Here is a 15,808-nt window from a genome sequence, read left to right as displayed (position 1 = left end):
GAGCAAAACCTGGACCCGCCCGCTAATTGCTAATTACAAGCCCCTACCCAGTGGTGGCTTGACTTTTTGTCAGGGGCTTCTCTCCTCGCTCTCCATGAAAGGAGCCCTGCAACCCAAGCTTGGGCTTGAGCTTTAAGCTGCAGCAGATAGGTCCCCCGAGGAGCGCCAGAGATCCACGGGCATGACTCACAGTGTGGCTATATGGCTGCCATGCACATTAACTGGACTTATACATGACAACATGGATGTTTTCATAACCCAGTGTAACCGTGTACTGACTTGCCTCCTTTGTTAAACTCAAGCAAGGCTCAGCTTGAGTTTAACATCTTGAATGTCATAATCAAGGCTTTTATTTTGTTCCAAAAGTTCCCAAATGATCACAAGTTTTCAAACTCTTGATTTATGTGGTTGCTAATGCCTTAGAAACCTCTCTAAAAAAAAAAGCTGTCTTATGTAGCAGACAGGTAGTTAATAGTGATGTTTCAGGTGGCGTTAACTTTAGGAGCCAGTAGAGGCACTCCAATCCCTCCGACCTGTCACTGATTAGTCTGTGGAATAAACAAAGCCCTAAATAATAGGATGAGAGCTGCCCTGGGGAGAGGCTGGGGAGTTGTCTAGTCATGTGGCTTACAATTTAGGAGTCTTTTAGAACACTCCCTTTCCCCATAAATCCTCCTCAAGAGATTATCTGATGTGAAGCCGGGGATGCTCTGCAAATCCAAATATTTTCCTGAGCAGGTTGTGGATCATTCTCTGTGAGTGTAGTAATTCATTTCCCACACAACTTGAAATAGTGCATCAGAAAGACATCAATGACAGCACAAGTCTCCACAAGCTACAAAGTTTGACTGCGGCATGAGCCTTAGCCATTGTTGGTTTATTATTCTTCCAAACCACATAGAATTTGAAGAATTTGATTGTTTTCTTGTGCCGAGCGCTACATTCAGTGCCCCTTCTGCCTCATTCAAATAGTGTTTGTGCAACAGCATCGCGCTGCCCTGATTTGTTCTAAGGTGGTTAGCTTTAAGCAAGCAGAACCTAAAAGGTCAGAGGCCGTGCGTGTTTTCTTTTCCAATTATTTTTTTGTTTTGTTTTTGGTGGGTAAGTATGTTTGTTCACTTCTTCAGAGCGGCGAGGCTTGAACGGTCTGAAGTTGTTCGCTGTATAAAGTCCTGTCAGCCCAATAACATCGCCTGCGTTCTGGACCCCACGCACTCAGTGTCACACACCTTCATTTCCCTGCCCACTTTCAGAGAACTCCCAAGGCCCGAGGGTAGGTACACAAAAAGGTGCACAGCTTTTTTCTTTTTCTTTGAATAGTCACACAAAACATACATAATCCAGTATATTAAGCACTAAACACAAGAGGGGTTTTTTCTATTTAAAGAAAAAGGTTTTCAATCTACTTGTGGTCTCTGAAACTAAGCGGTTGGCTGCTGTTTTATATACATATCTTCTTCTTATTTTCATTCTGCACGTGTCCAAACCATCTCAGCCTTGCTTCTTAACTGTCTCCAAACTGCTCAACTCGAGCTGTCTCTCTGATGTACTCATTTCTAATTCTGTCCTCTCTGCTCACTACCAACGCATTAGCATTTACAGTTCTGCCACCTCCAGTTTGGCCTCCTGTCTTTTTGTTAAAGTCACCATCACCAAAATATACATCATTTTGTAAATCATTCCTTTCATCTTTGCTGCTATTCTTCTGTCACAAAATTACCCCTGACACTTGTCTCCACCATGCCTTCCCGCTTCTCTTCATCTCTCATCTGCGCTGTGCATTGGGTTGGACTGTGCATTTAAACTCCACCTAAAATCTACCTTCACCATCTCACTATCTCCACTCCTTGCCTGTTCCCTTTTACACCTGTCTCCCTCTCATTCACACACATGTACTCTACTTCTACTGACTTTCATTTCCTCCTCCTCTCCTGTTTCATATATGTCACACAGATATACAGTTGCCTCGGTCATAATAATAATAAAAAAGACCTTAGCAGGTCTTTCAATCCAACCTCAGATGAACAACAGCACATACAGTACATTTGATTTACCAGCATGTGGCTGATACTTACATGTATACCCTCTTAATTCCTTAATTTTTCACTGCTTCTGAATTTTGGATTAATTTTTATGAAATACAATGATTAATATGTCAAGTGTTTTTGTTCATATCAGGTTGTACTTGAATAATTTTAACACCTATTTTAAACCAGATGATTTAAAAAAAAATTTATATTATGTCTTGATACATGAAACTGTCAGAATGTGCGTTTCCTTTTTACCATGACTATAAAATTTATTCTGGACAGGAAAAATTCTTTAGCATCACCAAGTTTAAAAAATGTTTACCTTTCCTTCCAAATCTAAAGACTTTTTTTTCAGTGTTATTATTATTATTATTATTATTGTTGTTATTATTATTATTATTATTATTTTGCTTCATTTTATCTGGTTTAATCTCTGAGCTCCCATCAACTGCTTTCTGTATGGTTGTCAGAATCCGTACGGCTACGTCTGACACCCAAATGAGCTTTTCCATGAAGTCCTCAGTGGAAGTCAAGTTTAGCTGGCTTTCCCCAGAGAACTGCTGCCACATATGTAAGAACTGTAATCATTTGCAGGTTGTGACAGCTGACAAGCATCTATTGGCTGTCATGCAGTGTGTGTTTCACACAACCGTGCTCAGTGTCACTTCTTGTCATTTCTCATATGTCCTGAATTGGAGTGTAAAGAACTAGTGCTAAAAATCCTTAAGGTTTCTCTGACTATCACGAACACAAACACTGTCATCACACACTTTACTGTCTTTCTTTTAAAAAATAAAACTCAGAAAAAACAACAATTGGGACGGGCTTTGCACAGCAATCCCACTGTCTTAACTTCTCCTTCCTAAATAATTCATCAGAGATCGTCTTCCTGAGAACAACAGTGCCAGCCTACGGGTCCTATAACTTCGGGAGTTACGACGTCAAGTTTGACATCCTGGAGGGCAACGTGGACAACGCCTTCGACATCATCAAGCGAGTGGAGAATGGGCTGTATGTGGGTGAGTACAGGTTATTTTTTGCTTGTCGTGAAGTCTGGGCGAACCAATAGCACAGTCAGACAAGAGCGACTTTAACGTGTAACACATACCACCCGACGGCCTCTGTGACTGGAAATTGCATTTTCTTTTTGACAAAGGAGGTGGTTTTTCTGACCTCATCTCATTTTGAAATATATATATTTATTTTACAACAAATCAAACGCACATGTGTGCATTTAAAAAGTGCAAGAACAAAACAGCGCAAAAACATATCCACGATGAATGTATTGACATAAGTACATCTGACGCAGCTTGTTATGGTCTTTGCAGCGTGGTGGAATCATGTAGCTGTCATCGTCTTCACGGGGGCTCCTCGTGTCTCTGTGCTCGGCGAGCTGTCCTCTGAGTGGCTCTCTGAGACAGACAAAGGCCTGTTTCTGCCTGACCAAATATTTGGCATCGGTTTTCACAGTCTTGTGGTTGAGCAAAGTACCATTTAATTCACTTATCCATGGCTATGCTTATCCCAAAGATCATTATTTTCCACAATAAGTTATGGTGGCCTGAACGTGCAAGAATAGAGGGCATAAATCTACATTTGTGTGTTCGTATGCATGTGTGCATGATTAATTGCTGTTGACAGGCAATTCATCATAACTACCTGGTCAGTGGCTGCCACTATGCACACAAAAAAAGGATTTGCACTGTTTCAAGTAGGGGCAGCAGATACCATCTCCAGCGGTGTGTAACAACAACACATGTTTGGGTAGAAGCCATTGCTATACTTTAGTGTGGTGGTGACCCAAGGCTACTGGTGGTGTCTGTAGAGAAGCAGAACTGAGCCTTGGCTGAGGGAGGATGAGGGCGTTCTCAGCCCTGAGATGACACATTGTTGGACCTGCTTAGGTGTTTCTGTTTAGGTGGTGTGTTGAGATGCAGGCAGGGTTGGTAGAGGAAGTATAGTTTCTTCCTTTTCTCCTTCTTCTTCTTCTCCGAGTGATGGATGAAGGGATGGCTTGTCAGTATGCACATCTGTCTTTACAGAATTAAAGGGAGGGAAGGAGGAGGAGAGAGTGTGTGGCTGTCACTGGTTAAGGCCAGACTGGTGCGAGCACGCAAGTGTTCCTCTTTCATGCACTTGCAGAAACAGATGTGTACTTATCAAATACACCCAAAGACATGGGAGAGAAAAAAAAAACAGTTTATCACCAGCAATAATTCACATAAATTGCTGTAAAACCAATTATAATTATATTGCACTGTCTTGCGAGTGGTGTATTTTTCTTGGAATGCACAACGGTGTAATTCTACATGAACGATAAGCTCTGTTTTGTAATGTGTCATCCACTGTGCGCGTCTGTGTGCGTGTGTATAAAGAGGGTTTAGGAGAAATTCCCTGTTTATAGCGGTGCTCATTTGCAGGGGCAGCGCGTGTTTGCGCGAGGGAGAGCAAAGAGAGCAAAAGCGTATGGAGAGAAAGACAAAGCGAGAGACTGCAGTTCAGTCAAAGAGGCCGGGAGAGAGAAAATATGTGCAGAAGTAATCCTGGGCGCTGTGCTTCATGTGGTTAAATGTATTGTTCCATTTCCCTGCACTAGGCCTCAGTGTCTCGCCGAGCATTAGAGCACTTAAACTGACGACCACATGAAAGGCCTGTTTGTGAGGAGCCACTTCTCTCCCAAACCCATTGGATGCTTATTGGATGCAGCTCTTGCATGTTAGCACCAGTTGCCCATCACGTATCCAAATTGAGGCCCTGTGCACTGGAGCCTTTGGTCACTGACTACTTGCTGTGAAGTGTGGCGTCCATGGTGTGATGAAGGCCCTCTTGGTTTTATTTAGTGGGTTGTGCTGCTGGTGCTTTGGCTCGCAGATGCAGCTGTTGCGTAACCATTGTGAGGCTAGCTGACGTGTCACTTAAGGAAGCTTAGTTTCCAGTATCTTCAGTGTGTCTCCAACAGTGGTATTACAGCTTGGTGGGATGTGAAGAGTAGCAGACATTGAGGCTCCACTAATGAACAAGTGTGTGAACTCAAACTGACTTCGGTCATTATTTTTGGCCACTTTTTGTGTTATTGAACGGGACAAAAGAGGCAATTAGCAGTCCACAGAATCTGTTGCTAACTCGAAAAAAAGCGATTCTTAAAAAGGTCTGATTGGCTGTTGCTCTTTTCCCTTCACTCCCTATTTTAAAACCCATCAACTTTAAACGCGCGCACATGCATGCGGTGTAGCCGTAGACATATGCACGGACGCATACATGCACAAACACACACACGCACACGTACAGCACTGGCTGAGAACACACCACAATGTAAGAACCACACCGCTCTTTCATAGTTCCCGGTCATCCATCACTGGCTTCAACAGCTCTGTCACATCTGGATAACAACCCTGATGCATCTGTGCAAACAAAGACATCCCTCAGCACTTGGAAAACATAATCAGAACCAATCAGACGTGGACAGATTCCCAGGATGACCACAGCAGTAGCGCGACAGCGACCACACAAAAAAACATCCCTTCAGGTAGACAAACAGCAGATTCTCCAAAGTGTTTTATTTGTCACCCATCAAAAAGTGTTGGAAGCAGTCATTGATTTTGATTAGGGGCAGGTTGTTTGAGTCGGGTTGATGATGGGGTGATTGACTCTGGCAGTCAACGGGAGGGTAGATGAATCCTGCTTTTAAAAACACTGGCTCGGTGGCTTCAGCTGGAAGCACGACCGTGGTTTGAGGTGTTAATAAAATGCTGGTAGTTCCCTTGTTTGATTATCTACCAGTGAACTACCATCCAAGAATGGTCATGCTTTTTCTATCACCACGTATCAAGGCCAGCTCGGAGAGCATGGAAGCGTTCTTTTGGCTTTAACTGTTACTGAGAAGGCTTTTCATCGTGTGTGCGCTTTAACTGTAAGTAACTATACATTCAGCCACAGCTCTTATGCTATGCAACCCGTGCTTTCAGTTGACATAGCCAAACCCCTGACCAGTATCCCTGTGTGTAAATCCAATGTACAATACAATCAGTAGCCAACCATGGAATGAACCAGTCACCACACATTTAGTCATGCCTTGGATTTGTTCAAATGACTCCTCTTCATGAGTAATTATTTGTCATGGAAGGATTTTAATGTGCCATTAATCATAGCTGTCTGCATTTCTTCTTCTTTTAAGTTGGAAAAACAGATTTTATTGTGTAGTATTGATGTTTATCTTGCTGGATGGCAACAGATAACATAGTGACTTTGTTTATGAATCACAGCCATCCTGTAGAGAATCTGTGAGTTTGAGACGCCGGGGCTAAATTCCATTCCAGTTTGAAAGGCAGGTGGAAATATGCCTTTGCGGTTTATATGATGTCCAGAGATAAATATCTTTCGCACTCCCATTGGCACAATGTTGGCAGCAAGTGAGGTAGCCGTGGACAGAGAGCCTCTGTGCAGGTAGTCGTGGTCTTCGATGCTGCCATCCACAGTGACTGGTGGAATGTGAACCTTCTGTGTGAGACATGACCGCCTCTGAGCCAGTGAAGGCTGCAGCTCTGGCTTGTGGCTATTGCTGGTGAGAAGCTGAGGACAGCTGTGGAGATAAGCAGACAACACGCCGCTCTGCTTTGAGCGTGGCTGTCATTTGGCTGGGTCTTTACACGGCAGCGAGCGGCCCACCAGAGTGCGCCAAGCCCACGAGGAATCCCTGTTGGGAGATTACAGTATGGCTAATCAAAACACGTTCTCCTCCACACAGTAATCCCACAATCAAACACACAGCGCTCTGCTCGGGTGGTCCACCGCATTCAAATGTACTGATGAAGAGATAGCGATGCAGCAATGTCATGCTCGCAGAGACATTCCACGTACCCAGTCAATAAGTCAAGTTACCAAGACACTGGTGTGAACACATTTAGTACACATTGCTCGCAATAAAACTGTCGCAATAATTCATCATGATACACTTATCTCCCCTGCTTTGGTGATCCATTTAATTTACACTCATCATTACTCTTTGCTTTCAAGCACTGTGTTTTTAAGAAAAACCAACTGTGTTTAGTTAACCACTCAATTCCCAAAATTAATGCCTGTTTTTAATCCACGCTCATGATGTGACTTGCCCAGATAGATAGCAAAGTGCGCTAAAAGCTCATGAACACGCTGTATACTTGAGTTCTAATGCATAATAAAGTGCAATGATTTAAAATGCAAACAGGGCAGTTTTTCCTCACATACGCTTTTATCCATTTAGTCTACATTCAAGTCTATTTTATGCCCCTGAGCTATGGTTTTTCGCTTTGAAAGGTCAGTTGTAATGTAGTGCAAAGGTTGTGGTAAAGATAATGGTGCATGTTATGTCATCTCAGCTGCTCTGGCCCGCAACTGCTAAAACAGAAAGTCCAAGAAAAGAACCAACCAGTTCCCTAAGGCCACTTCAGTGATGTCACAACCCATGCGTGCCACTGTCCAACAGTGAATCACTGTTAATTGGCCTTAAAATACCAAGCCACACAGACATGGATGGGGTATACATGGGTCCCACTCCCTCTTTGGAGTGGTCAGAGTTGTGTTTGGGCAGCCTGACCTGAGTGGCCATCAGTGCACCAGTCAGAAGATAAATACAAAAGTCAGACCCTGAGGGGTCTGTACACTGTCTTCGTACAGTTGATTATCCTGCCGCGCCGGGCCATTTGAATGTATTATATTTCAGCCAAACTGAAGGGTTATCAAAACTGAAATTGCTTGTTTTACTAATGGGGTAACAAGGGAGCTAGTTAGCAATTTCTTTGGCTTGCCTTCGAGTTTTTATGGAGAAAACCTTTCAGGCAGTAAAAAAGAGTTATTGAAAAAGAAACCACTCTTTGCTCTGTTTATACAAATGCCAGCAGCTGTGAATCAGTAAGAGATGCACTTGGTACATCAGTGAGAGATCCGGATGATCTCACAGTTACTACAGTGATGGTGCTCAAGAATGTCCTCCAGTACCCTCTTTGTATACTGGAACTTTGTACAGCACCTGGATGCTCTCCAGGGGTTTCACTGCAGTGAGCATGCATAGCGCCACAACCAGCATGTCATTATACAATACTGCGGTGAAGCCAATGCATACTTTTCATTTGTCTCTGGTGTTAAACCCGTTCATTTTGGATTTTGTCATACACTTCCTTGCTGAGTTGTAGAAACCAGAAAACCCCGAAATTGTACTGTTTACATGTAACCCTTCAATATTGCAGACCTCGTGGCCATGAAGGATGACAAATGCCTCCTGGCATTTGCTTCACTTTGTTTTGGGGGCAGCGTCTCTGCTACTACTATGCGTTTATTTAGGACTGTTTTCTTCATGAGAGGCTACTTTATTGTGTGGTGGGATGCTTCTGGAGAGTGGACAAACTGTACAGCTGTTAGGGTTTAGTGTGATGGTGGCTGTTAAAAACCAGTGGGGTCACCTTTGCACTCTGCGGCAGATACTTCAGTGAATTGGAAAGACAATTCACTACAATCAAATTCAAAACTTTTCCGGCACTACAACTGGAACTTCTGCTTGGGAACACCATGCCTCAGATGACTTTGCAACCCAGTCACAGGGCATGCTGTCAGCTGTAGAGGTTTGAAAACCTTCCCGTATTTATTTATATGAATCTCAGGTGGCATTGCAGCAAATCAAAGTCAACCTGTTATGTGGATGTTGGCCTTTTGCCTTATAGCTTGGAAGAAATGTTAAAGATGCATATGTGGTTGTGGTTTCACCTCAGGTTCGCTGTGAGTGCGTTGAGGCCCAGCTGTTAGCTGATGCTTTGCCTTCACTGAGGATACCACTGTGCTTTTGATGGGAAGCTCACGGAAACACAAAGTCATCATGTTGGGATTTCGCAGAGGCTTCCGAGAGGTCATGTAAAATGACTATGGTATCACGCTACTTCGTGCAGAGTTGGGCGCTTAAGCCCACAGTGTAATGACATAATGACCCTTTCTTGTCCTCAAGGTTCACAAAAAAAAAAAAGTTCACATGAGGTGTGCAAGATAACTGTGGCACATCTTATATAGATAAACATATATAGGATAAAAAAAAAATCCAAAATCTGAAGTGAGGAACCCTGAACCATGGTTCATGTTTCTTTTCAAATGCTCTGAGAAAACTGAAGGATTTGGACGAGCCATTGCAAAAATTCCTTTCCGGACAGCACACTTTTGCACTCTGCATGTGCTAATTAGACCACAAACAAATTTACAAAACTCTAATGGGGCCGACACACATACCACATTTCCTTGTTTAGATGCCCTAAATAAATTTTAGTTTAGTCTCTGTGTTTTTGTTATTTATTTATGTGGTAAGATTTTTTTTTTTTTTTTACTTTTCACAGAAACCATCCTCTGGAGTTTTAATAGAAAACCCAGCTGACCCTGATTATAAGTGTTTAGCCCTAATTAGATATAGGCCACACTTAATGCAATAATAACATTTTTTAAAAATGCCCTTAATGTGGACTTAAACCCATCTGTCCTTGCGGTGGTCCATATTGTGCTCATAACAACTTACTCATCTTCATTGCATGATTGCTCATCCCAGGACGGAAGCTTTTGATCAGATCTCGTTTGATTTAAGCACACGAGCAAAGAATGAACCTTTGCACTGATTAACTCCGTTGGCGTTGCATGCCATCTCAGCTGGCTTATGTCTGAAAATAATTTTCCAACTCAAAAACCAATCTCTTTTTCCATGTCAGTTATTTTCTTAATATTGCAGCTGTTGTTAGGTTTAAGAAAAGGTTAGTTCTCTCTGACAACGCTAATGGTTTGGAAACAATAAAATCTCAGACCCGGGCCCCTTTAGTGTCACTACGCAACAGAATCCCAAAACACCAAAACAAGGGGGCAACCCTGGTAGAAGTGGGCCTCATTCCACACTTCTCCAAGCGCTTATCACCAGAATCTGCTGGAATCTGTTGTGTGCCCACAGTCCTGGCTCGGAGAAGGACAAGAGAGCAAAATAAAGTGACAGAGAGAAGGAGAGACGCCAGTCTAAGTTCCTATAGCTTGCCCCTCCCAGAGTTAAAGATCGATTCCTGGAGAAATGCCTCCATGGCTGTATCGCGTGACTGCAACTGCTCCCCTCCATCAAACACATGGGACTCATTTAGCCTTGTGGGCCACAGTGATGGTGCCACAAACGCCAGCCCCCCTCAGGAAGGGAAGAGACGGGAGGGAAAAAAAGGCGAATATGTGAGTGGGGGGCCATCATACAATGCCAGTGTCCCAGAGGACCCAGTGCATGGCTCATAATGGATCATCATTTGCCCTGTAGTGAATGACAACCAAATGGATTTTACTGCCTTATTTTTTTACAAGCACCACAGGAAAGAGCCTCATAATTCATAGTGATCTAGGCAGTGATCTGTCATTTTGATCCCTGCTGAGTTAAACTCTTGAGTCATCCTACTAAAGGCTTTAACATGTTACTGACTCAGATGAATATGAGAAGTAAATGGGGAAAAAGAAAGAGGGCGGCTGAAGGTGTGATACGAGGACTGTGTGGTGATTGTGCTGCCTGACTACACCAGCGATAGCTGTTCAAACAGGCCAGAGCTGAAATGTCGCCAGCCCTCTGCAGAGAAAAGTCTGTTGACAGCCTGTGTAAACACTGGCATTTTTCCCCCCCTCTAATCGCATGTTCACTTAAAAAGAGCACCCAATGAATTCCATGGGAATTCAGTAATGCTCTATTGCAGTATGTTTATTCTTCCATCTGTTTTACCATGATATTACTGTGTCTCTTGTTTATGGGTTTGTTCATTGGCAGACCTTTGGCTTATTAACAGCGCAGGGTATGTGAAACTCATCTAAATTGATCAGCTGATGCCAAAAAAGTAGGGATGTGCATTTCAAGCAATAAATACTATTCAATATTCATTGACAACTACTTCACTGTTCTTTAAAGATCGACCCAACTTCCAGCCTCCACTCTATTCTCAATGACATAGTTTTGATAGAGTTGTGATATGTTAGCTTTGCGTGCGGTGGTTTGCACTGTGCCTCATTTTACTTTGTTGTTCAGAACTTTTCATTTGCTGTAGTGATCTTTAACTAGACATATTTGTTTCTACTGTAGCATCTACTACCATCCTGGTGTCTGGTGGTTAACATGTTCTGTTTTTAATAGGTTTTCTGGTCAATATCTAGGCCAAAATCTCCAGACAGAAAACACATATACACTTGCAAACAATTTAGAATAATTTATTAATCTTTGCATTGTGATAGAAAAGGGAAGGGGAGAACATAAAATCTCTGCATATTCAGGTTGACTTTTTGTTTTGAGTTGACAGGCCTGATTGCACAGACAGTGAAGAATGGGAACTAAAAAACTCCCAAATCTGTTGCTCAAAAGCCTGATTAATGAACAGTTGAATATTTCCTACTGAAGAAATATCTATCGATTCATTGCTTTTTTGTGGATGGATCAATAGATCTTAGTCAGTAGATGATAAGAGATAAGGTATATCCCTAGACAAGTTAACAATCTAACACACTGTGGGAAGAAAATTTTTACTACATTTTACTACAGAGAATAGTGTACACCATTAGTATTAAAGAAAATGCACTGCCTGGTTTGAATTGTATTTATCCGATAGATTCCCATTTTTTTTTGTATAAACAAGAAGTCTTCTTCACAAATGAAATCTAGTCATGGAGTTCCACAGGGTTCTGTGCTGGGTCCATTAGTTTTCATTCAATACACGATACCTTTAGCAGATATTAAAAAAATACAACAAAGTTTATGTCGTTCAAATGATAGTCATCTTTGTTAATGAAGCCAAATGGCACAAAACAATTATTTAAACCGCAGACATGTCTTAATCACACAGGAAGTGAATTGCAGTGATGGGGTGAGCCCTAGATTGTAGATACTTAATAATATTCTCTTACTGCGAGTCCCAACAAAAAATTAACCACTGACAATGCAAACTGAGTGGGTCCTGAATTAAAACTTTCTCAACTTGAAGGGAAGGAGTTGAACCTACTACCTGTGAGAGGAAATAATATCATTGATTAACACATGACAGTTGATTGACTTATACATTAGAGGGTTATATAACCAGGGAACCACAAAATTGCTTCCTCTGTACATGTCCCTTTAAAAAACATAAAAACCTGTATTTTTTTAAAGTTATAAATTCAGACAAATTAAGAAAGTTTTATACCACTGTGAGGAATCTTGGAGTCATTTTTTGTATAGGATATGACACATTAATCAAGTATCTAGGTCTGCCTTCTTTCATCTACACAATTTTGCTAAAATTTGGAAAATCCTGCTGTAATACTCTTTCTAGGCCGGACTATTGTAATTCCTTATTATCAGGATATTTTAAAGCGCCCTGAAAAGCTTGCAGTTGATCCAAAGTACCCCAGTGAGAGCACTTAGGGGAACTAGAAGGAAAGATTATACATCACTCATATTAGCTTCTCTTCACTGACTTCATGTTAAATCCTTTTTCTTACATAAAGTCCTGAATGATCCTACCTTAAAGACCTCATAGTATTATAGTATCCCTATAGACCACTTCACTTTCAGACTCCTGGCTTACTCATGTTTCCTAGAGTTTCCAAGAGTAGAATGGGACGCAGTTTTCAACTATTCGCCCTGTGTCCCATGGAATCAGCTCCCAGTTTGCATTTGGGAGAGAGACACAGGTCAAGTCAAGTGGCTTTATTGTCATTCCAACCATGTGCAGTGGTACAGTACACAGTGAAACGAGACAATGGTAAATGGTAAATGGCCTGTATTTGTATAGCGCTTTACTAGTCCCTAAGGACCCCAAAGCGCTTTACACAACCAGTCATCCACCCATTCACACACAGATTCACACACTGGTGATGGCAAGCTACATTGTAGCCACAGCCACCCTGGGGTGCACTGACAGAGGCGAGACAACGTTCCTCCAAGACCATGGTGCTACATATAACATATAACAGACAATAAACACAGGACTACATAAAGTGCAATGTGCAAAAATTGCAAACAAAACAAAACAAAGACAGTGCAACACCAGACAGAACAGAACGATATAGACAAGACACAGTGTAAACACAACAGTGCAACAGAAATGTGCAAAAGACTGAGCAGTATGCAAAAAGTAACTTGATGTATGAAGGTGTGCATGTGTGTGTGTGTATGAGATTGTGCAGATAAGTGCTTGGTAGTGACATTTATGAAAGTATGTGTGTGTGTCAGTCCAGCCACTGAGTGCTCAGGAGTCTGACTGCTTGGGGGAAGAAACTGTTTTGCAGTCTGGCAGTGAGGGCCTGAATGCTCCGGTACCTCTTGCCAGAAGGCAGCAGGGTGAAGAGTGTGTGTGAGGGGTGCGTGGGGTCCTCCACAATGCTGGTGGCTTTGTGGATGCAGCGGGTGCAATAGGTGTCTGTGATGGAGCAAAGACAGGCTCCAATGATCTTCTCAGCTCTTCTCACTATCCGTTGTAGGGTATTGCAATCCGATATGGTGCAGTTACCATACCAGACAATGATGCAGCTGCTCAGGACGCTCTCTATAGTCCTCTGTAGAAGGTGGTGAGAATGGATGGTGGGAGATGGGCTTTTCTCAGCTTCTTCTGGAAGTAGAGACACTGTTGGGCCTTCTTAGTCATGGAGCTGGTGTTGAGGGGCCAGGAGAGGTTCTCCACCAGGTGGACACCAAGGAATTTGGTGGTCTTGACAACCTTCACAGAGGATCCATCAATGTTAAGTGGACAGTGATCTCTCCGTGCTCTCCTGAGGTCAACAATCATCTCTTTTGTTTTGTCCACGTTCAGAGACAGGTTGTTGACTCTACACCAGTCCATTAGCTGTTGCACCTCCTCTCTGTATGCTGACTCGTTGTTCTTGCTGATGAGACCCACCACAGTCGTGTCGTTGGCGAACTTGATGATGTTGTTTGAATTGTGCACAGTCGTGAGTAACCAGAGTTAACTGTACTTTGAAATTAGGCTTAAGACTTTGATTTTTGAGAAAACCTATAGGTTAGAAACTTAAAGGTTTAGTCTGCTAATGGACTTCCCTCAGCTTTTTTTTCTCCAATCACCTCCAGTGTTTTCACCCTTGATATGTTTTTACACTATGTTCTACCCTCACCCCTGAACAAGTCATGACAGATGGCTGGCCCTCCTTGAGCATGGTTGCACCACATGTTTCTTTCTGTTTAAAGGGAGTTCCTCCTTCCTACACTTGCCAAGTACTTGCTCATAGGGGATTGTCTGATTGTTGGGTTTTCTCTAAAATAATATTATAGGGTCTTTATCTTACAATATAAAGCACCTTGAGTCAATTGTTTTTGTAAATTAGTAGTTTATAAATACAATTTTGACTAAACTTCATGTCTTAACCTAAGACTCTAGATGTATATAACCATAGTATGCTGCAAATTCAGTTATTGAAGTTGGAAGAAAATAAGCTTGAAACTCAAAAATATGTTCTAAGCTATTATGCAACCTGTCTAGACAGATAATTTAAGGATATGCAAGACTGACAGAGCTATCAGACATGTGAAATTAACAACTGAAGAATGGCTAGTTAAAGCAAGCTGTGACTAGCTTGTGACTACATGTTACTGTCTTTTCACCTTTGCTGGTAAATTACAAATGCAATCACAAACTGTCCTTAGTTGTAGTGAGGTAAGAGCAAACACTTTCATCCTCAGTGCTATAAACCCAAACTATCCAGAGCTAGATATCACTAGGGTGAACAAAGAAACTATATTTAAACCACACAGAACTACATAAATAATGGCAAAAAGACTCCACAATGACAACAGTTTCTTTGAGGAAAATTATACTGACTGATTGTAGCTCCTTAAGCTAACCAACTCTCAAGCTTCTGAACAAAAAGAATTCTTTTTTGATTATTGAGATTATTGAGACAAGTCATGATACAACAAGTAGTCTTGCTTAGCACAGATCTACACATTTAGCCATACTACTTTTTCTCATTCATCTTTGTCTTTTCCAGGTATTGTTCGCCAGGTGAAGCCTCTGATTGGTCCAGCGATGACAGTACTCAAGCTATCTATGCGCAACCTGACAACTCAGGGCGACTCTGGCCTTAACATTGTCAACGTCCATGTGTTTGTCTCAGAGTTTTGGTTCTGAACGGCAAATGTCAAGATTTTACCAACAATCACAATATAAGACATCCATTGTCAACACTGTCCACATTGGTTTTGTTATATCAATGTACATATCAGTGTTGAGGTTTTAATGTTATGTATTGACTATGGTATTGCTTTTGACTGTTGCTGAGATGAAATGCTCCTAGCTGCTTCTGAAAAGAGCAATACACTTTGTTTTGATGACAAGCTCAGCATTATGTGCACAAATATGAAGAAACTTTATATTTTAAAAAGACTTTTTTTAATTGAAAGTGCATGCATTTGGAGAGGCCGTTAAAGGATATGGTGGTTAGATTCAGCCATACTCTTTTCATGATGTTTAAGCCTCTGTTTTTCAAACACCTACCTTTCCTTTCCTACTGTGCACAGACTTTTTTTTAAAGGAATAAACATTATTTTTTTGTTACAGTATTTGTTATATATGTTGTTTTTTCCTGATAACATTTGAAGACCAAAATTTATTGTTATTTTGTTATTTTTACAGCTTTGGTTCAGTCCTTTTTCCTATCCTTCATCATGTTTGGCATTGACATACCCAACACAGTTTTAATGTAAAACAAGGTATGCAATGCAAAGTAATTCAAAATTGCTTTACGACCCTAACATAGTATACCAACAGTAGTATAAATATCAT

At 41.7% G+C, this 15,808-nt stretch overlaps 1 protein-coding gene across 1 annotated transcript in view; it reads left to right on the top strand.

The window, feature by feature from the left end:
- The window catches only part of fbln1 (fibulin 1), a 32,322-nt gene extending 16,737 nt beyond the window's left edge, over positions 1 to 15,585 (top strand). Inside the window, exons 15-17 of the mRNA XM_031727922.2 lie at positions 1,128 to 1,273; positions 2,909 to 3,049; positions 15,015 to 15,585. Of these exons, the coding sequence (XP_031583782.1) occupies positions 1,128 to 1,273; positions 2,909 to 3,049; positions 15,015 to 15,154 (427 nt within the window). The 3' untranslated portion in view covers positions 15,155 to 15,585. The remainder of the gene's footprint in view (positions 1 to 1,127; positions 1,274 to 2,908; positions 3,050 to 15,014) is intronic.
- Positions 15,586 to 15,808: the final 223 nt, after the last annotated feature.

The sequence above is a fragment of the Oreochromis aureus genome, linkage group 7 (assembly GCF_013358895.1).
Source record: "Oreochromis aureus strain Israel breed Guangdong linkage group 7, ZZ_aureus, whole genome shotgun sequence".
Classification (NCBI taxonomy): domain Eukaryota; kingdom Metazoa; phylum Chordata; class Actinopteri; order Cichliformes; family Cichlidae; genus Oreochromis; species Oreochromis aureus.
This window is presented reverse-complemented; position numbering and strand designations above follow the sequence as displayed.